At 36.5% G+C, this 23,871-nt stretch overlaps 1 protein-coding gene across 1 annotated transcript in view; it reads right to left on the minus strand.

The window, feature by feature from the left end:
* Positions 1-4,034: 4,034 nt before the first annotated feature.
* Positions 4,035-23,871, minus strand: part of AMACR (alpha-methylacyl-CoA racemase) — a 31,183-nt gene continuing 11,346 nt past the window's right edge. The window contains exon 5 of the mRNA XM_077116930.1: positions 4,035-4,780. Coding sequence (XP_076973045.1) covers positions 4,371-4,780 — 410 coding nt within the window. The 3' untranslated portion in view covers positions 4,035-4,370. The remainder of the gene's footprint in view (positions 4,781-23,871) is intronic.

The following is a 23,871-nucleotide window of genomic DNA, read 5'->3' on the forward strand; positions in this document are numbered from 1 at the left end:
CTAGGTAGCCAGTATCTATTCTCCAAGCCTCTATACTGATGAAACCTGGCTTGGATTCAGGAATCCATCCCACCTGTCCTTCAACTGCCCATATGCTTCCAAAAGCGCTGTGCTCAGAAAAGCAACAGGAGCCAACTTGCGTTGTCTAAGGTAATTCTACCTTCCTTGCTAAAGACTAACCCAGTGAGCAACAACTAACCCAGTCCAAGGAGACACAAGACAAAGTTTGCCGAACACTTCTAAGCTCCTCTCTTTTCTGGGAAGTTGTGTACGCATATGTTACCAGAACTTACTACCAGTCAGAAGATACAGTAGAGAGCTGAGCCTGGGGAAACACAGGGAAACAAGGCCTGAGTAACTGGATCTAGTTAACCCTAAAACCCTCCCTCCCTCTAAACTCTAGGTATGTGAGGCCAAACATTTCCTTCTTCTTATTTTGGATATTATTACTTACAGTGAAGGCATCCAGATCTGACAGAGGTGAAATATTTTGCAAACTATAAAGTACAATGTAAACATTTTATGAAAGCCTGGAACTGCTTAAACATGAATACAGAGACAAGCGACCTGGATGTATGAACAGAGACGAGCGGCCTGGATGCAATTACCTTGTTCAATGTGACTTTTTATATTTATCATACAGTTTATGTCATCTCATCACTTCCTACGTTGTAGTATTGAAAGGCAGTGTAAATAATATATATCAAATGGTGTATTTAAGAATACAAATCTTCTTTCACTAGAATTCACCATCTTCAATTGCTTGTTTCTCTTTCATCCTCTTCAGAATTTCATATTTTCTCTCTACCTGTCCCCTTGCCTATTTTTAATCTACAGTTTGTCAAAAGATTACTACAAAAAAATAAGTAAATACAGTGTTTCCTATACTGGGTCTTAGACTCCTCAGAAGAAGGGAAGCATAGGTCACTAACAAATTTAAAACTACTTACCTTTCTTATATACATTCATTCTTAAAAAGTTCACACCCTGTGTGTCAGTTTGACAGGATTATGTACCCTACAAAAGCCATGTTTTAATCCTGATCCGTCTTGTGGAGGCAGCTCTTTTTTTAATCCCGATTACAGTTGGAAACTTCGATTGTCTCCACAGAGAGTGGCACACCCAATTGTCAGTATTAACCTTCGATTAGAGGGAGATGGAACTCCACCCATTCTAGGTGGGTCTTGATTAGTTTACTGGAATCCTTTAAAAGAGGAAACATTTTGGAAAAAGCTTGAGACCCATGACAGCCCTAAGAGCCCCGAGAACCACAAGAGCCCACGCAACCAGAGACCATTGGAGATGAAGAAGGAAAGTGTCCCTGGGGGAGCTTCATGAAACAAGAAGCCTGGAGAGAAAGCTACTAGACGTTGCCACGTTTGCCATGGGCCTTTCCATTTGAGAGAGAAACCTTGAACTTCATTGGCCTTTCACGAATGAAGGTTACCTCTTCTTGGTGCCTTAAATTGGACATTTTTATAGACTTGCTTTAATTTGGACATTTCCATGGCCTTAGAAATGTGAACTTGCAGCTTGCTAAATTCCCCTTTTAAAAAGCCATTCTTTATGCTGAGTGAGTCTAGCCAAAAACTAAAGGACAAACACTGTATGGTCCCACTGATGTGAACCGACATTCGAGAATAAACTTGGAATATGTCATTGGTAACAGAGTCCAGCAGGAGTTAGAAACAGGGTAAGATAATGGGTGATTGGAGCTGAAGGGATACAGACTGTGCAACAGGACTAGATACAAAAACTCAAAAATGGACAGCACAATAATACCTAATTGTAAAGTAATCATGTTAAAACACTGAATGAAGTGCATCTGAGCTATAGGGTCTTTTTTTTTGTACTATTATTATTATTTTTATTTTTTTCTCTATATTAACATTCTATATCTTTTTCTGTTGTTTTGCTAGTTCTTCTAAATCGATGCAAATGTACTAAGAAATGATGATCATGCATCTATGTGATGATATTAAGAATTACTGATTGCATATGTAGAATGGAATGATTTCTAAATGTTGGGTTAATTTCTTTTTTTTTTCCTTAATTAATAAAAAAAAATGCTAAAAAAAAAAAAAGCCATTTTGTTTCGGGTACATCACATTCCAGCAGCTAGCAAACTAGAAAACCTTACAAAAAACAATTTTTCATTCAAACACTTCGTGTAAAGTCATCACAGAAATCAGTGTTCTAAGCTAGCCCACGTTTATATACAGCCTTTTGCCAACTTGCTTTTAACCTGTCCCTCACCATCCATTTACCAAATATTTTTGAACAATTATTATTCAGTAACAAAGACAAAAAGACTTGGTTCATATCCTTTAGGACAGTGCTACTCAAAGTGTGGTCCTTGAACACAAGCAGCATTATCATCACTTGGAAGCTTGTTAGAAATACAAATTCATAGGTCCCAGCCTAGACCCACTGCATTAGAATCTCTGGGGTGGAGCATCTTTTAATAGTATCTCCAAGTGATTCTTTTGGGGGCTGGAGTTTCAGAACCACTGCTCTAGGAGCTTACGGGTTAGTGAAGAGTTGAAGAATTGAAGTTATGTAAAGTATAGTAAAGCTAATTACTATGTTTGGGGAGATGTACAATATGCAATGGGAACAATTACTGGGTACCTAGTTTTTTCCAAGGTTATTTCATAGGCAGTTGTCTTACACATCACGGTAGATAACATTTGAACACAAGGCCTCTCTGACTCCAAAGGTCATGATCTTTGTACAAAACTGTCCTGGATTTAAGACGTTTGACAAAGAAGGCTGTGTTTGAGCCCAGTCTGAGTTGCTAGATCAACAAGTTGGAGCAAAATAGGTCAGGGGTATTGCTAGTTCTAGCAAATGATGTAGTAAATGGAAAGGAATGGGAGCAAGAGAGAACACAGCATATTTAGAAACTTCAGGAAGTCCAATATAAAGTTTTGGGACAGCTGAGGAACAGGAAAGGGGCGGAGTGGAAAGAGACTGAACAACTTGTAGAAGTATTATTATAAATAAAGGGTTGATATACTATGTAAATGAATTTATGTTTATTCTCTAGGTGAATGAGAGTACCACTGAAGAACTGTGCACTGAAAAGACCAATTTGGTGTCAAAAAGATTATGGGTAGAAGTCACAATGGAATGATATTAGAAATCTACAGGAGGGAAGCTGAGGAGTTGCACAGGGAAAAGATAACAAAGGTCAGAATGAAAGCAGTGACGGGAATTAGGCAAAGGAGGGGAGGGATGCAAGAGCTGTTCAGGTGTAACCAATAGCACTTTACTATTTAGGAAACAGCATTTAATAAATATTTAATAATTATTTATTTAATATACATTTCCTAAGTTTCTACTTTGGGCTAGGTGTTGTTTCAGGAACTGAACATTTAACATCAAATAAAACCTAAAGCCCACATAAAGCTTCTATTCTAGTGTGTGTTAGTGGGAGGAGGAGGGGTTGGGCTGTAGTTAATAAACAAATATAATGTCAGTAGTGAGATGTGTGTAAAGAAAAATAAAGCAGGGTAAGGGTGCGTAGAGCAAATGTCAGGTGGCTGCTATTTTAGATAGGGGTCAGGAAAGGACTCCATAACGTAACATTTGTGCAGTGGCCTGAATGAAACGAGAGGCGAGCTATGGGCCTACTGGGGGTAGAAACCTGATGGGAATGGAAGAAGGGGATGGTAAGCAAGGAGGAGTCTAGAATAACTTTCTTATGCATGATGGTATAATTTACTGACAAAAAGAGATATGTTTGGGTGATGCTAACAGGCAGCTACAAAGAGGAATTGGGCACACAGAAGAGCCGTCTAGGAGAAGTAGAACTCATCAGGAGAAACTGCAAGAACATTTTTTTTTAAATCCTAATTCACAGATATCAACTGAATAATTACCTTGTCAAATTAAAAAGGTCAGACTTTTCGATGGAAAGAACATGTGCTTTGGTAGACAGAACAGCCAAAAATACAACAAATCACATGATGCTATTTAAATGCTATTCTGAAAACTTTGAGAGCGTTCCACAAGTTATAAACACAAGTAAATATCAGAAAAAATAAAAACTTTATTTAATAAAATGTATTATATTAATTCACTTAAAATAGCATTTAAGTATTTTAGTATCAACAAATATATTTTATTAAACTGGAAGGCAAGAAAACTGTCAGAAATCACTGTAGGGATAAACTGAGAGCATTACTGAATCAAAAGCCCTGATATTAATCACTTTCAGAATTCGATCATTATTGTGTAATCAGTCTTCAATTATTTCCTAATTAGGAAAGATGCCCCACTGTGATACTGTTCCAGGCACACAATTTATGTATTATTCAATATTGTATACACAATATTCAAACTCACTTGAGGTGTGAGGGTAGAAGTCAGAGATTAGCTTTTGGTTTATAACTCTCAATAATTTTATCTGAGTGAAGCTGATCGATCTGTTCCTGGCTGAACCCAAATTCTTTAAGTATCTCTTCAGTGTGTTCTCCTACGAAAGGATCCCTTTTGGAAGAAGGGATGGCTGGGGTACTTGACAGCAGAGGTGCAGGACGGGGACTTATGCCCATTGCCTCATCGGTGATAAATGAGCCCCGCTTTTGGTTATGATCATGGCACACAGCCTCTTCAAAGCTCAGAACAGGAGTCACGCATGCATCTGTGTCATCAAAAATCTGACACCACTCTGCCTTTGTCTTCTTTGCAAATGCATTTGCAAATTTCTTCTTCATTTCTGGCCAATCAGTCATGCTCATTTGATTAGGAAGTTCATGAGGATTTAGCCCAAGTCCTGAGGGAAAAACACAATTGCTGAAATTATTATGCTTTGGGTAGAGTGATGATAATCAATGAAATTGAGTCTTGAGCCAACCAAACTGATCCAAAGAAGACATTTACCCTACAAGCGTTTTTCAAATGAGTCAAGGGAAGAAATTCAAGGTCAGCCTGAAGTTGGAGCCAAAAGCTAGACAGGGCAGATAGTTTCTATACTGACAAAATTATTGTATTGTTTAAATTTAATTTCACCAAAAGTAGTCTATTTTCAGTAGTCTAGTTTCCAGAAATAGATTTCTTCTTTCTATCATACTGAATTAAAATAACCCCATATTTTATATGATGTGCCTAAATCCTACCAAAAATAAAATATAAACCATTTTACACATAACTATTTCAGTGTTCAAGGAAGAAGCTCAAAATAAATACTTAAATTCAGAATTGCAATTTTATAAAGTATATTGATTTCTCTTTACCTTACTGTTCTAGTTTGCTAGCTGCCGGAATGCAACACACCAGAGATGGATTGGCTTTTAATAAAAGGGGATTTATTTTGTTGGTTCTTCAGAGGAAAGGCAGCTAACTTTCCACTGAGGTTCTTTCTTACGTGGAAGGCACAGGATGGTCTCTGCTGGTCTTCTCTCCAGGCCCCTGGGTTCCAACAACTTTCCCCAGGGTGATTTCTTTCTCCATCTCCAAGAGCCTGGGCTGAGCTGCAAGTGCTGAGATGAGGAATGCCAAGCTGCTAGGCTGTGCTATGTTGCGATCTCTCATTTAAGCACCAGCCAATTAAGTCAAACGTCACTAATTGCAGCAGACACGCCTCCTAGCCGACTGCAGATGTAATTGGCAACAGATGAGGTTCACATACCGTTGGCTTATGTCCGCAGCAACAAGATTAGGTATGCTCACCTGGCCAAGTTGACAACTGAATCTAACTAACACACTTACTTAAATAAATGAGCTCTAAGAGGACAGTGATATTTCCTCAATAACCTCTTACAGAACTGCTTTTAACTAGGAACAAAACGACTTATTCGAAGGCAAAGATTCATGCAAATCATACCTACAGCAAACAGGACAGAAAGTTATCAGCCACTAGTCAACACTGGGCACACTGACTCCTCCCTCAAGCATGAAAGGGTCTCGAGGAGCCCATTCATGCCACCGTGCAAAGGGGACACAAACAGCCACCTGGGGATCTAACAGGGAGGACAGTTTCTCTGACCCACAGCTTGGTAGCAGCACTGTGCTTCCTTTACTGACTGAACCTATGCCTTTGGTTTCTCCTAACTCTGGTGCTGATTAAATTACCAAATGGGCCACTTTACTGGGGATTGATGTAATGTCATTTTTCTTCCCATATACAAGGTGGTTAGAGTGGAATGATCATGATTTCTTCTCTTTATGCACAATATTCTAAGTATGGCCCAAGTTAATTACTTTTATCATCTTTTCTTCCCTACCTTGGTGAAACACAATAGCCAATTATAATTTGCTCTAAAGATGCAAAACTCCCTAAAGAGTTAGGAAGGTCATGGATACTTTAGGTTCTTCTTAAGGTATCGAGGAATATGTGGAAACAAAAACTCATATAGTTTTGAATTTTTTTAAAGGGGGTAGTAAGTACATTTTTCTCTGTAGCCCTTTGTCCCATTCAAATATCTGGAAAGATTTGGAGTGATAGTTACAAATTTGTCACCATAATCTATGAAGAAAGAGGTCTTCCACTTTGCTTTCTCTTTCCTGATTGCCCCAAAATCTATGATTGAAAAGCACAGAAAATGAGCACTGATCCAGAAGTGGTGATGTACATAATTACTGCTGACATGCCTTTTATCAAAATGTGATTAGAATCCTAACACTAAAATTGGAACAATATATGTTCTCCCTCTGACAAACATCAGACTCGATATTACACAGATCATAGTTAATATACTGAAAAAATACCACGAATCAAAAGACCCTAAAGTCTATCCAAAACTCTTACACCCTAGCTCTACCATTTTCCTTTCATCCTTCCTCAGCCCGTAACTTCCCAAACTGGTCATGTTTCCTAACCAAGGCCACAGGATAAACCACCTGTAGTTTAGGGTGGGCTAATTCCTGGCCCTTATTATTCCAATATGGAACTTTTAGTTCAATTGCCTGTAGAAATATAGATTGTGATTAGTTTCTATAAAGCAATCAGTATTAAATTTCTGGTATTTTAAGTAAAATAGAGAGGCTAGCCTGGGGACTTGTACACCATTTAAAACTTGGTAATTTATGTTTTGCGTTCCAAATAATTACTTTACACACACATATATACTGTAAATATATATACATACACATAAATTCCTACATATATAATCACACAAAACACCTACTTTTTAAGCATGTCATAAATTTTACTATTCATTAGCACAATGCTAAACACATATTAAATAGCCCAAAACTCATGCTGTAAGCATGCAATGATATTAAAGTGAAAAAACTGGAACAAGTGTACATATATTTGAAAAAGAAATGGTCAGATAAGTTTCAATATAAGTAGACCACCATATACACTTTGCACTGACATGAAAAGATGTCTTTGCTATATTATTGAGTGAAAACAGATAACTATAGACTATAATACCACTCTTATAAAAAAAATAAGTATGTGTGTGCATACACAGAAAAAGTTCTTCATGGCCAGCCACATCCCAAACTTTCCCAAATTTAATAACAAGGGGGAATTTTTATGTCTTGTATTATAAATTCTGTACTGCTTAAGTTTTTCCCAATAAGATATTCTTTTGAAATTTCAAAACAAAATTCTCTTCAGTTTTCAGATTTCTTTACCTTGGAAAGCAGCAGGAATACAGAATAAAAGAATTCGTAACTTATTTAAAAACTGTTCTAGTTTGTTAGCTGCCAGAGTGCAACCACACCAGAGATGGATTGGCTTTAATAAAAAGGGATTTATTTAGTTAACATATAGTTCTTCAGATGAAAGGCAGCTAACTTTCAACTGAGGGTTTTTTCTTACATGGAAAGGTACAGGATGGTCTCTGCTGGCCTTCTCTCCAGGCCTCTGGGTTCCAACAACTTTCCCCAGGGTGATTCCCTTCTGCATCTTCAAAGGCCTGGGCTGAGCTGCGAGTGCTGAGATGAGGTATGCTGAGCTACTTGGGCTGTGCTACACTGAGCTCTCTCATTTAAGCACCAGCCAATTATATCAAACATCATTCCTTGCAGAAGGTACGCCTCCTAGCTGACTGCAGATGTAATCAGCAACAGATGAGGTTCATATACCAATGGTTCATGTCCACAGCAATAGAACTAGGCACCTTCACCTAGCCAAGTTGACACCTGAACCTAACTACCACAAAAACTTTGTATATTTATGTTCAGACACTGAAGAACTGAATTATATGTTAAATGAAATGGCAAGGGCCTGGTGGCAACTTGTCCATTTATGTCTAATACAAACACCAACTTATCTGTTCCTAAGATGTTATCTGTGAGACAAATATTCTATACCTAAGACGAGTTATCTGAGACTCTATAAAACTGTCAAAAAATGTTCTGATATTTTTTAAACCTAGGTCTTGATTTCCCTGTAACCAGAACTTTTGTTGGGGGTAAATAAGTTTTGTTAGTTAGCATTCCAACTTCTTATATGGCATGGTTTTCTTACTGTTTTGTTTAACAATCATATTTTTTCCTGGGCAACTCATTGTATTTACTATAAAAACTAACTCTTTCTCAGGGAAAAACAGAGCACTTTTTTCTTGACACAGAGCATTCCCAATTTGAAAACTGTCTCCTTTTATTAAACAGTCTCTTGCTTCTAAATTCTTAAAATTTGTCTTTTATGTGACATACAGAATTACTACAAGATCACAAAATTTCAGGTGAAATAAATGAGGTACATAATTAATATTACCTCAACAAATCTTTATAGATGTGGGAGGTTTCCAGTTTAACCTGAGGCAGAAATAAATCATATGCGATTAGAAACACCACTATTTTTCTAAGTAACTATTATCAAAAAAATAAAATATTGAGTCATTTTGGCATGCACTATGTGTTGTTAGCAAAGGATGATTTAATGCTGAGTCTGCCTAAAACACAAATCACCAATCAGCTGAAGAGTCATAATGAATTTTGAATGGAAAGGGCTGGTTAAGGATATCACAAAAGGGTGTAGATGCAAAGAGAGGGGCTATAAAATATCAAGTAGGTATAGAGTTTTTCAAGATAAGGAAATCACGAGGAGAGGAGATACAGCAATTAGCCTGCTAGAAAAATGTTTGATTTCATTTTCAGGCTCTTTCATTGTAGTGCAGTGTAGGTTGGTGGAAATGAACATTCAAATACTTATGTTTAAACCACAAGATAAACAAGGGAGGAGAGTTTACAGGAATGGTGGAGTAAGGATCTCCCAAAACCTGCTCCTCCATAAAAGAAATGAGAACACTGGCAAAAATGAGCAAAATTATCTTTTTGGAACTATGGAAATTAATAAAAAAAGATGGAACAAAGAGAAAGTCTTTTATTCAAGAAAAATAACAAGTTCAGAAAAATCAGTGAGCTTTGTGGTATTTTAACTTGCATTGTTCCCATCCCACACTCTCCAGTTCTGCAGTAACCCTTAAACAAGAACAACAAAACACAAACAAAAAAACACAACAACTCAACCTCTCAATTATAGCTGTCAAAACCAGCAGCATAAGAGCATTACATAGGATTAATGGATTTGGAGCCCCTCAAAAGAACTCAAACCAGAGAATTATTATTTGACCTGTCTGGAAGAAACTTGTTTACCTGACTCAGAGTTTGCTCTGTCCTATACCCAAGGCACTTGTCAAAAAAAAAAAAAAAAAAAATCAGTGATGACAGCTATTTAACAAAGCAGCTACTTGAGGCAACCTTACCTGCTGGGACTAACAAGAGGCTGTCCAAAACACCAAAAGGAAAAACTGGGGAATGGGATGATCTTATGGGGCTTTGAAAAGCTCCAACACATTCCTGAAATCTAGACAGGCACGCACATATGCAAGGCTGCACGCATACCCAGAAAAGGCCTAAGAAGGCTCTGATCTCTTGATCTGGTTGGCACTTAACCTTTGCACAAGCAGGAAGTAAAGGCTAAGGCAGAGTTGTAAACTCTGCCAGAATATTGAGGGAATATTCAACAAGCACAGAGACTCTCAGAAAAGGATGGAAGTCTTATTGGTACGAGACATTTAAGGAGATTCTGTCCAATGATTAGCTGACTACTAAGCTAACTGAGCAAAGATTTCAGTAGTTGCCCATGAGAAAGAACACAGATTTTACATAATTAACCCAGGAAAGTAACTGAACAGGTACAACTGAAGAAAGGGAAAAATCTGATTTCCAGACTTGTCACATTACATTACTTCAGATGTCCAGATCTCAATAAAAAATTGAAAATCACACAAAGAAAAATCATACAAAGAAACAGGAGAGTATGGCCTACACAGGGGATAAAAGTAGCCACTGAGGAAGCCTGGATGTTGGACTCACTAGACTTTAAATCAGTTATAAATATATCAAAAGAACTAAAGGAAACCACATATAAAGTATTAAGGGAAAGTATAAGAAGGATGCTTTGTGAAATTAAGAATATCAATAAAGAGAGATACATAATTTGAAAAGTACAATAACTGAAGCAAAAATTTTACTAAAGGGATCAAAGGTAGATGAGAACTGGCATAAGAATCAGTGAACCTGAAGACAGATCCATTGAGATCATCCTACCTGAGGAGCAGAAAGAAAAAAGAATGACAAAAAATGAACAGAGACTCAAAGACCTGAAGGACACCATCAAGCATACCAGTGTATTCATAATGGGAGTTCAAGAAAGATAGACAGAGAAAGGAGCAGAAAAAAATACCTTTGGAAATAATGATTGAAAACGTCCCAATTTTGATGAAAATCTGACCATCCAAGAAATTCCAAGAACTCCAAGTAGGATAAACTTAAAGACCCTCACCTAGGCATACCAGAGTCAAACTGTCAAAATTCAAAGATCAAGTATCTTAAAACTAGCAATAGAAATGCAACACCACAAACAAGGAATTCTCACATTAACAGCTGATTTTTCATCAGAAACCATGGAGGCCAGGAGGCAGTGGAATGGCATATTTAAAGTACTGAAAAAAAAAAAAAATCAGTCAGCCAAGAATTCTAAACCTAACAAAGTTACACTCCAAAAACAAGGGAGAAATTAAGATATTCCCAGATTGAAAAAAAAAAAATCTCTGGAAAATAGTTTGGAAGTTTCTCCAAAAAGTAGTCTCTATATGAACCAGAAATTCTACTCCTAGGAATATACCCCAAAGAATTGAAAGCAGGGACTGAGACAAATATTTGTACACAAATATTCATGGCAGCATTGCTGACAAAAGTCAAAAGGTGGAAACAACTGGAATGGCCATCAACTGATGAATGACATATAAATTGTGGTATATCCATACAATGGAATATTATTTGGCCATAAAAGGAATGCTGATAAGGCTATAACATTTGATAGGCCTAGGAACACTAAGTGAAATAAGCCAGACATAAAAGAACAAATATTATATGATTCAACTTATATGAAATATCTAAAATAGAAAATTCCTAGAGACAGAAAGTAGATTATTGATTGCCCATGGCTTGGAGGAGTGGAGAATAAGAAGTGACTGCTAACGGGTTTAGGACTTCTTTGGGTAATGTAAATGTTCTAGAATTAGAGAGTGGCAAAGAATTCAAAACTGTGTAAATACAGTAAAAACAACAATGAACAGTACACTTTAAAATGGTAAATTTAATGGCAAGTGAATTATAGTTCAATAAAGCTGATATTTAAAGATAAGGTGTGTTACTGATGTACTAGTTACATAACTGGAATGTTTTTCCTCTCCAACACTTTTATTTATGCTGCTTACATATCTGAGTTTCTATCAGTAAGGTCATGCAATGTAAAGGTAGACACAAAGAGAGACAAAGAGAGGCACTTCATTCCTCACAGAGGGATATATTTCTCTAGAGAGGAGAGAAGGCAAGGTATTTGGATCTGATATAGTGAAGTCATTATTCACTATGCAAATTTCTAGAGCCCTAAAGTTAATTTAGAGCATAAACATTTAAAAAAAGAAGCAAGAGGGCAAGACTGTGTTTATTATTTTATACAGAGCTCAACACCTGATTCAGGTTTTAGGCCTAATTCTGTCCTTTTTATATAAGTGCAGAAGGAATGTCCTGCACCATAGGTAATTGAGCATATGTTCTAGTTTGCTAGCTGCTGGAATACAACATACAGGCAACTCAATGGCTTTTAAAAAGGGAAATTTAATAAGTTACAAGTTTACAATTCTGAGGCCATGAAAATGTCCCAATTAAAGCAAGTCTATAGAAATGTCCAATTTAAGGCATCCAGAGAAAGATATCCTGGTTTAAGGCAGCTGGTAATGTTCAGGGTTTCTCTCTCAGCTGGAAGGGCACATGGCGAAGCCTGCTAACTTTTTCTTCCTGTTTCAGTCAGCGAGCCTCTCCTGTAGAGTTCATCCAGACCCTTCATTGGAGTCACCAGCTTCATGGCCTGCCCTATGGACTTTGGACTCTTCCATTCCCACGGTTGTCCAGTCAGCCTCTCCTGAGAGGTCATTGAGGAATTTCATCAGAGTTACCAGTTTGAGGCCTGCCCTACAGATCTTGGACCCTTAAGATTCCCAAGGTTGCCCAGCCAGCCTCCCATGAGAGTTCACTGAGGACTTTCATAGGAGTTACCAGCTTGCAGCCTGCCCTAGAGACCTTGGACTCTACATTTCCAGTTACATGGACACTTTTATAAATTTCATATCTACAGATATCTCCTGCTGATTCTGTTTCCCTAGAGAACCCTAACTAATACAGCATATAACTAGTCAGGGCCCATTAACCCCTTTATGAAAACTGTAGGTAAAAATTAACAGTGACTTTTGTGCTTACAGTAATAAAAATGAAGCAGGTCATTTGTAATGATTATCTGTGAAGATAAAAGTGTTATCTCCATGGGTGGGTGTAGGCAGTTTAATTGTGCTGTAGCTGAATATGACTCAGATTTACTGACACTGTCAGTGACTCAAAGTTTTTGTCACAAAGAAAGACCTAAAATGTTTGATTCTCATATCAGCTGCAATCTATTACAAAAGTTTCAAGATTAGGATTAATTCAGTTAGACGTGTCTTCTACTGAGTTCTTTCTAAGCTTACTTCAGTAATTTTGTTACTTTTTTTCCAAAATTGAGGCACATCTCCATGGAGATAAGCTAATTAAAGTTTCTAACATACTGTACTAAATAGGGATTAGAGGAAACTGTTGCTCCCATACAGTTGATTAGGATTAAAATGTGGCTTTTCTAGGAGACATAAACCTTTTCAAATTGGCACAGCACTATATGTCGGAAACCTGATTAGATTATCCCCACAGAGATGTGGTTCCACGCATTCCAGGCAGGTCTTGATTAGTTTACTGGAATCCTTTAAAAGAGGAAGCGTTTTGGAGAAAGAGGGAGCAACAGAAAGACGAGAGAGCCACAAGAACCACATAGAATCCACCAGCCAGAGACCCTTGGAGATGAAAAAGGAACACACCTTCCAGGGAGCTTCATGAAGCAAGAGGCCTGGAGAGAAAGCTAGCAGACATCACCATGTTTGCCACCTGCCTTTCAGTTGAGACAGAAACCCTGAACTCGTCGGCCTTTCTTGAGTGAAGGTAACCTCTTGATGGTGCCTTGGTTTGGACTTTTTTTTAGACTTGCTTTAAATTTGGAGATTTTCATGGAGAACTGTAAACTTGTAACTTACTAAATTCCCCTTTTTAAGAGCCATTCCATTTCTGGTGCATTGCATTCAGCAGCTAGCAAACTAGAACACTGTCGTTAATAGCTGCAGACAATGCCTCTAACCCTAACCAAATATCTAGAAAATACAAGACTGATAGGCAAGAGTACAGATGACATAAAATAAAACCTAATTACTTTCACTTAAAACAATGACAACTCATGTCCATCTCTTGATAATAATCAGTAAACAATTTCTACCTCAAAACTTTGTTTTACATCCACCCTCTTCCATACAACTTATGTTTAATAGCAATCATGAACAAAACAAATAATAATAATGGAACCCTACCTTACACAACACACAAAAATTAACTCAAAGACCTAAATATAAGAACCAAAGCTCTAAAACTCCTAGATGAAAACATGGGGAAACATCATCAGGACCTTGTATTATGCAACGGTTTCTTAGACATTACACCATAGCCACATGCAACAAATGAAAAGATAGATAAATTGTGATTTCATCAAAATAAAAACCTTTTTTCCATCAAAGGACTTTATCATGAAAGTAAAAAGACAACCCATAGAATGGGAAATATTTTTGGAAACCATATATCTGATAAGGGTTTAATACTTATGTAAAGAGAATATGTAAAGAACTCCTACAACACAACAACAAGAGACAAACAACCCAATTTAAAAATGGGAAAAAGACTTGAATACGCATTTCTCCAAAGAAGATATACAAATGGGCAATAAGAACATGAAAAGATGCTCAATGTCATTAGCCATCAAGGAAATGCAAATCAGAACCACAATGAGATAATCATTTCACACCAAGTACAATGACTAATGTTAAAAAAAAGAGAGAGAGCGCGAGAGAAAACAAGGGAACTTCCAGGGAAGATGGTGGAATAGAGAACTCAGAACTCATTTCTCCAAAAACAGCTAGTGGACGAGAAGGAACCGTCTGAAACAACCGTTCTGGGGCTCTGGAGGTCAGGGGATCACACAACAGAATCCAGGGAAGAGGAGGACAAAGGGACTGAACAACTGCAGTAAATAACTGCAAGTAACTCACTCCATGGTGGCTACCAGTGCCCATTCCCCACTCTCCAGGCAGCTGCCTACTGAGGACAGAGAGAGAGAGATGTGGAAGCCCTCCTCCTCAAGAACAGCAGGGGGCATAGCCAAGTACTGATCATGGCTATAAATCTGCATATTTATTGGGTCTGGTCTCTGAACCACTATTTTAGCCTTCCCTGGACAGGGACTGCCTATGGCAATAGTTTCAACCCTATCCCCAACAGGAGAGAAGGCAGGGGAGGTTTAAAGTCACAGGGACTCCTTAGGGCTGTAGGGAACAGGTTTTTGAAGGGTGCCATCTGCTGGGCTGAGAGCCATTAAAAAGGTTTTTTTTGGCATTTTTTCCTGACCCTCCCCCAGAGCTCTTTGGAACTGATCCACACCCACTTCTAGGGTCCCTGGCCCTGTTTTAGCTTGGGAATACTGACTTGGGAAAGTCTTCTCTGCAGTGACCCACCACCCAAAATTTGTCCTCTAGACCAAAGTAGCAAGAATGAAAGGAGAATAAGAAAAGGTATAAAAAAAAAAAACAGATCAAGATTTCCAGACAAGGGACAGAGAAGTTCTCTCTAGGGGGTGACACAACTGCACAAAGAGTGCACTCTTAAAAACTGTACCAAATACCTAGAGAAAGAATAAGATGAAGAAGAGCTAAATAAATATGATCAGTTAAGCATGGGCAATTCTAAAGTTCCAGAATAAGTTGAACCAAGTGTCAAAAAAGAGCCTAACAAGCCAACCAACAATAAAACCCTAGACAAGAAAAAGAATCTGACCATCAGAGTAAACTTATTAGAATAATCAGATGCCCAGAAATCAATAAAAAATTACAAGCCATACTAAGAAACAAGAGGATATGACCTGGTCATAGAACAAATTAAAACTTCACAGGAGACACAGAAAATTGAAAAAACTAATCAAAGATGTTCATAAAAATCTCCTAAATCAACTCAAAGAGATGAAGTAACAAGGTGGCTAAAGAGACAAACGATATTAAGAGGAGACTGGGTAAGCATAAAGAATTTGACAGTATGAAACATGGTAGAACTTATGTGAATGGAAGGCATAATACAGGAGATTAAACATTAAAAATAAAACAGGAGATATGAACAGGCAGAAGAAAGAATCAGTGAATTAGAGGAAATGACAATCAAAATCTTACCAACACAAGAACAGATAGAGGAAAGAATGGGAAAAAACTGAGCAAAATCTCAGAGAACTGAAGGACAGCATGAAGTGCATAAACACGTGATGGTTGTACTAGAAGAAGAGAAGGGAAATAGGGCAGAAAGAATATTTGAGGAAATAATGGTTAAAAATTTCCCAACTCTTAAGAAAGATATAAATATGTAAGTTTAAGAAGCTCAATGTACTCCAAACAGAAGAAATCTTAATAGACCTACTATGAGACACATATTAATCAGAATGGTAAATGCCAAAGATATAAAGAAAAACCTGAAAGTAGCAAGGGAAAAGTGATAAATCACATACAAGGGAACCACAATAAGATTAAGTACATATTTCTCATCAGAAACCACAGAGATGAGAAGATAGTGGTATGATATACTTAAGGTACTAAAAGAGAAAAATTGCCAGCCAAGAATTCTTTATCTGGCAAAACTGTCCTTCAAAAATGAGGGTGAGAGTGGGTCACAGTGGCTAAGCAGGCAGAGTTCTTGCCTGCCATGCCAGAGACCCAGGTTCGATTCCCAGTGCCTGACAATACAAAAAAAAAAAAAAAAAAAAAAATGAGGGAGCGTTTAAAATATTCACAGATAAACAATCTGAGAGAATTTGTTAAGAGAGCTGCCCAACCAGAAATACTAAAGGGAGCTCTGCAGGCTGAAAGGAAAAGACAGGAGAGAGAGGTTTGGAGGGGATTCTAGAAATGAAGATTATCAATAAGGATAACTAAAAGGATAAAAAGAGAGAAAAAATAAGATATGACAATAAAAAACCAAAGGATTAATGATTGAAGTACTGCCTTTAAAGTAATAACCTTGAATGTTAATGGGTTAAACTCCCCAATCAAAAAATAAATATTGGTAGAATAGATTTAAAAAAATAAGTATGATCCATCTATATGCTGTATATGCTGTCTACAAGAGACCCACCTTAGACCCCAGGACACAAATAAGTTGGAAATGAAATGCTGGAAAAGATATGCCACACAAACAGTAACTAGAAAAGAGGTAGAGTAGCTATATTAATATCAGATAAAATAGACTTTAAATGTGAAATTGTCATAAGAGACAAAGGACACTATATATTAATAAAAGGGGCAATCCACCAAGAAAAAAATAACAATCATAAATATTTTTGCACCTAACCAGGGTGCAACAAAATACAAGAGTTAAACACTTGAAAACTAGGGTGAAGGAGACGTCTCTATTTATAATAATGAAGACTTCAATATACCACTCTCATCAATAGCTAGAACATCTAGACAGAGTGTCAATAAGAAAACTGGGAATTTGAATAATATTAAAAATGAGCCAAACTTAACAGACATACACAGAACATTGCACCCCCAAATAGCAGAATATACGTTAGTCTGAAATGCACATGGATCATTCTCCAGGATAGAGCAGATGTAGGGTCACAAACAAGTCTCAATAAATTTGAAAAGACTGAATTATACACAGTACCTTCTCTGATCATAATGGAATGAAGCTGGAAATCAGTAACAGGTAGAGAATTGGAAAATTCACAGATACACAGGTGTTAAAACCACACACTCTTAAACAATTGGTGGGTCAAAGAGAAACCAGTAAATACTTCAAGATGAATGAAATTGAGAACACATTTCAGAGCTTTTTATGGGATGCAGCAAAGGCAGTACTGAGAGGGAAATAAATAGCCTTAAACACTTCCATTAAAAAGGAAGGAAGGAACAGCTAAAATTAAAGACCTAATTGCACATCTGGAGGAACTAGAGAAAGAACAACAAATTAACCCCCAATGTAAGCAAAAGGAAAGAAATAAAAAAAGATTAGAGCAGAAATAAAGGAAATTGAGAATAAAAACAATATAGAGAATTAAAAAAAACAAAAGTTCGTTCTTTGTAAAGATCAATAAAATCGATAAACCCTTAGCTAGACTGACAATGAAAAAAAGAGAAGATGCAAATAGAATCAGGAATGAGAGGAGGGCCATTACTAATGACACTATAGAAATAAAAAGGATCATAAGAGGATACTATGAACTGTAAACCAACAAATTAGACAGCTTAGATGAAATGGACAAATTCTTAGCAACACATGAACAAACTACACTGATGCAAACAAACTACACTGATGCAAACAAACTACACTGATTCTAGAAGAAACAGAAGATCTCAAATAGAACAGTTACAAGTAAAGAGATTAAATCAATCATCAAAACCTTCGGACAAAGAAATCCTAGGATCAGATGGCTTCGTAGGGAAATTTTACTGAGCATTCCAAGAAGAATTAATACCAATCTTGCTCAAATTCTTGAAAACAATTGGTGAAGAGGGAACACTGCCTAACTCATTTTATGATGCTAACATCATCTAATACCAAAGGCAGATAAAAATACTACAAGACTGCAGACCAATTTCTCTAATGAATATAGATGTAAAAATCCACAACAAAATACCTGCAAATTGAATCCAACAGCACATTAAATGAATTACATACCATGATCAAATGGGTATTCATCCCAGGAATGCATAGCGGTTCAACACACAAGAAAATCAAATAACGTAATATACCACATTAACAAATCAAAGGGGAAAACCCACACAATCATCTCAACGGATGCAGAACAGTCATTTGACAAAATCCAGCATTCTTTCTTGATAAAAACACTTTGAAAGAAAGGAATAGAAGGAAATTTCCTCATCATGATAAAGGGCATATATGAAAAACCTACAACTACATCATATTCAATGGTAAAAGACTGAAAACTTTCCCTCTAAGATCAGGAACAAGACAAGGATGCCCACTATCACCACTGTTATTCAACATTGTTTTAGAAAGTCTAGCTAGGGCAATTAGGCAAGAAAAAGAAATAAAAGGCATCCAAATTGGAAAGGAAAATGTAAAACTTTCACTATTTGCAGAAGACATGATCTTACAGGTAGAAAGTCTTGAAAAATCTACCACAAAGTTAAAAGTGCTAATAAACTTGTTCAGCAAAGTAGAAGGATATAAGATCAACATGCAAAAATCAGTAGGATTTCTATTCACTAGTACTGAGAAATCTGAGGAGGAAATCAAGAAAAAATATATACTTACAATGGCAATTAAAAGAAACAAATATCTAAGAATAAGTTTAACCAAGGATGAAAGGGACTTGTACACAGAAAACTACAAAACACTGCTAAAAGAAATCAAAGAAGACCTGAATAAATAGAAGGATGTTCCATGTTGATGAATTGTAGAACTAAATACTGTTAAGATGTCAATTTTACCCAAATTGATTTACAGATTCAATGCAGTCCCAATTAAAATTCCAATTGCCTACTTGGCAGAAATGGAAGAGTCAGTTGTTAAATTTATTTGGTAGGGTAAGAGGCCCTGAATTGTCAAAAACATCTTGAAAAAGAAGAACAAAGTTTGAGGACTCACACTTCCTGAATTTAAAACATAGTAGAAAGCTACCGTGGCCAAAACAGCATGGTACTGGCATAAAAACAGATATACTGGCCAACGGAATCAAATTGAGAGTTCAGACACAGACCCTCACAACTATGAGCAATTGATATTTGCTAAGTTTTGTTTGCCAAGCCCACTTAACTAGGACAAATAGTTGTTGGAGAACTGGATATCCATACCAAAAGAATGAAAGTGGATTCATATCTCAAATCTTATCCAAAAATTAATTCAAAATGGATCAAAGATCTAAAAATAAGAGCAAGACCATGAAACGCCAATGAGAAAATGTAGGGAAGCATCTTCAAGATCTTGTGAGAGGACTTTCCACACAAAGCACAGGCAATGAAACGAAGAAGTGATAAATGGGACCTCATCAAAATTAAATACTTTTGTGCTTCAAAAGACTTTGACAAGAAAGTAAAAAGACAACCTACTAAATGGAAAAAAAAAAAAGGTTTTCCAAACTACATATCCAACAAGCATTTAAAATCCAGATATATAAAGAAATCCTACAACTCAATAATAAAAAGACAAACAACCTAATTTAAAAATGGGCAGACAACTCTGCAGGTGAAATCATTACCCTCTCCCTTACGTGGAACATAACATTCAGGGGTGAAAGTCTCCCTGGCATTGTGGGATATGACTCACAGGGATGAGCCTGGCCCTGGCACCATTGGATTGTCAATGCCTTCCTGAACAAAAGGGAGGAAAAGAAGTGTAACAAATAATGTATCAGTTACTGAGAGTTCAAATAGAATCAAGAGCTACTCTGGAGGCTACTCTTATTCAAGCTTCAGCTAGACATTGGTACCTATCATGGTTTGCCAAATTCCAACCAAAATCATTCCAGCCAACCCTAAAGAACACCTAGGGCTTGATTTGAGTTTCTACAGAGTTCCATGCACTATGATTACTTTCCAGAAACCAACAACCTCCAGATGGGTTCCTAGGCCAGATAAGTCTTAAAATCCAGAGGGGGCAGATTCTCCAGAACATCAACTAGTTCCATCCCACTATCCCATATTATCAACAGCCCCTTCCAACATGAAAAAGTTAGAATGGGCACAGTCCAAATAACCCTAAAGATGGGGAGAAAGATAAAAGGAAATGGTGGAGCTATACAAAGAAGATTGGGTTTAACAAATGAGTATGATTGCTGAATCATTATAATGATATTTCTTTTAGTCTTGGAGCAGCTAGAAGTAAACACCTAAAATTGTGGAATTGTAGCCCATACCAAATTCTGAAATTTGTTCTATAACTAATTGTCACAATTTATTTCTTTTTTTGTATATATGTTTTTATTAAAAAAGTAAAAAAAAAAAAAAAAAAAATGGGCAGAAGACTTGAATAGATATTTTTCCAAAGAGGAAATACAAATGATTCAAAAGTATATGAAAATCTGCTCAACATCATTAGCTATTAGGGACATGTAAACCAAAACCACAATGAAACATCATTTCACACGTACTAGAATGGTCACTATTAAAAAAAAAGAGCCCAGCCTCTCCAGAACATCAGATAGTTTCATCGCCCTACCCCATATTAGTGACAGACCCTTCCAACATAAAAAGTTTAGAAATGCCATAGCCCAAACACCCCTAAAGAGAGAGTGGAGTTATACAGAGAAGATGGGACTTAACAAATGAATATGAATGCTGAATCATTAAATTGATATCTCTTTTAGTCTCCAGTATTTTTGAGCAGCTAGAAGTAAAAACCTAAAATTGTGAAATCGTAACCTGTGTCAAACTCTGAAATATGTTCTACAACTAATTTTGGTGCTATACTTTGAAATTTATGACTTTTTTGTATATTTGTTATTTTTCACAAAAAAAAGAAGGGAAAAAAGTCAATTGTGATGATAAAAAACATTTAAGCCCTCTAGCCTTCTATATTCCAGAGTGGCTAGAAGGAAAAATATGAGAGGATCATATGGTAGCCCATGACAACTCTGGGATCTATCCTGTAACCACTTGTTGAAGAGTGCTTTGAAAACTATTGCTTTTTTATTTCTTTGCTTTGTATATATGTTATACTACACAATAAAAAAAAGTTAGAAAAAAAAAGAAAACTCCAAGTATTGAAGAAAATGTGGAGAAAGAGGAACACTCATTCATGGCTGGTTCGACTTTCATGCAAATTCATCAAGTCAGAAACTTCAATGTAAGTGACCAAGAGTTGGCTCGGTGAGGGTGGGGAATGGGGAGTTAATTTTTAATGGGTAGGGTGTTTCTGTTTGGGATGATGGAAAAGTTTTCATAATGGATAATTTTGACAGAGACACAACTTTTAAATGTAATTAACACTACTGAAATGCAAGCTTAAAAGTGGATAAAATGAAAAATATTAGAAATAATAGGTTATACCACTGAATTGTATATTTGAAAGTAGGTAAAATGAGAAATATCAGAAATATTAACTTGTATATAAATTACCAGGAAAAAAACAAAACCATAGAACTGTACAACACAAAGTGTTAAACCTACTGTAAACTGTGGGCTATAGTTATAAGTACACTTATAATAACATTGTTTCATCAATATAACAAAGACACTACACTAATGCAAAATGTTAATAGGCAACATTACCCTACTAACAGGGTGGTATGAAAGGGGAATATATGAGAACCCTGTATTTTGTGCATGATTTTTCTATAAATCTACCACTGCTTTGACGAAATTTTTTTTTAATTTTGAAAAAATATTAAACATAGAAATTAAAATTTGGTTGAAAAAAATTTTTAAATGGCCAAAAAAGAAATGCAGACTAAGAACTATTCCATTCACTGAGTTTTGTATAATCATGTCATAAGAATAATTTAAAAATAAAATATGAAATAAAGTTACAGTATAATAAAATAAAGTAATAGACAAGTACTTTTAAAATTGCATTAATGTATTTTTTTAAATTAGAGAAAAAAAACTACATATTAGACCTGTAAAAAAAATGAATAATAACAGGGGTCAGCAAACTTTTCTGTAATGGGCAAGTTAGCAAATATTTTAGGCTTTGTAGGCCATATGGTCTCTGTCACCACTTGAAGTGTAAATGGTCACACTATACTTTGTTTCAAGGAAAAAGAACAATTTAGATAACTATTAAGTCATCCCACTGACAAAACCTTTATTTTTTTTATTCCATTTTTTATCTTTAGAACAAAGTCATCAATCAAAAAGGAAGAAACTTGACATTCAAAGATATTTGTACTAGTTACATACTGGTGTCAACTTTGCCAGATGATGGTGCCCAGTTGTTCTGTTGCTGTGGACTTAAATCATCAGCATGTGAAATTCATCTATGGCTGACTACATCTGCAGTCGGGTAAGGAGAATGCCTTCTGCAATGAGTGATGTTTGATTTGATTAGCTGGAGGCTTAAAAAGGAGAGTCAGAAGAGAGATTCAGGTCAGTATAGCTCAGCACATCTCAGTTCAGTGTTCAAAGCTGACAGAGACCCAGACGTTTGGAAATGCAGAAAGGAATCGCCTGGAAAAAGCCATCTGAAGCCAGAAGCCAGGAAGAAAGGCCAGCAGGCATAGCCATGAGCCATCCCATGTGACAAAAAAAAAAAAAATAGAGAAAGCCAGCTCCCTTTCCTTCAAAGAACTGTATATTTGTAACTATTCCCCTTCATAAAAGCCAGTTCACTTCTGGTATACTGCATTCCAGCAACATTAGCAAACTAAAACAATATTCAAAATTAAATAAAATATTTCACATATGAATTACAATCTTTCAGTCTGTATTGTTTCACTATTTTAAATTTTAAACACAATTAAAATTCCAGGTATCACATAGAAAGACACAACTGAAATAACTTGTGCTGGTTTGAAAGGATTGTGTACTCTAGGAAGGCCATGTTTTAATCTTGAACCATTTTGTAGAGGCAGCTGTTTCTTTTAATCCTTATTCAGTAGTACAGGTTGGAAACTTGATTAGATTATCTCCATAGAGAAGTAACTTGCCCAATTGTGGGTATTAACCTTGATTAGAGGGAGATATGACTCTACCCATTCCAGGTGGGTCTTGATTACTTTACTGTAATCCTTTTAAAGAGGAAGCATTTTGGGGGAAGCTTCAGAGCCACAAGAGAGCCAAGAGAGCCCATGCAGCCAGAGACCTTTGGAGATGGGAAGGAAAATGCCCCTAAGGGAGCTCCATGAAACAAGAAGCCTGGAGAGAAAGCTAGCAGATGTCACCATGTTAGCCAGGTGCCTTTTCAGTTAAGAGAGAAACCCTGAACTTCATCGTTCATTGGCCTTTCTTGAGTGGAGGTAACCTCTTCTTGGTGTCTTAATTTGGACATTTTTATAGACTTGCTTTAATTTGGACATTTCCATGGCCTTAGAACTGTAAACCTGCAACTTACTAAATTACCCCATTTAAAGGTCATTCTATTTCTTGTATATTGCATTCTGGCAGCTAGCAAACTAGAAAATCACTCCAGTTCTGTTTCTTCACCTTTATAATCACTACACAAATATTATTTGGGGGGAATCTACTATATAAATGCAGGAATATATAATACCACATGAACTGGAGATACAAACTGTGCCCAATGTGAGCTTAAATGATCTCAAACTTTTACTCTGGA

The sequence above is a fragment of the Tamandua tetradactyla genome, chromosome 9 (assembly GCF_023851605.1).
Source record: "Tamandua tetradactyla isolate mTamTet1 chromosome 9, mTamTet1.pri, whole genome shotgun sequence".
NCBI lineage: Eukaryota > Metazoa > Chordata > Mammalia > Pilosa > Myrmecophagidae > Tamandua > Tamandua tetradactyla.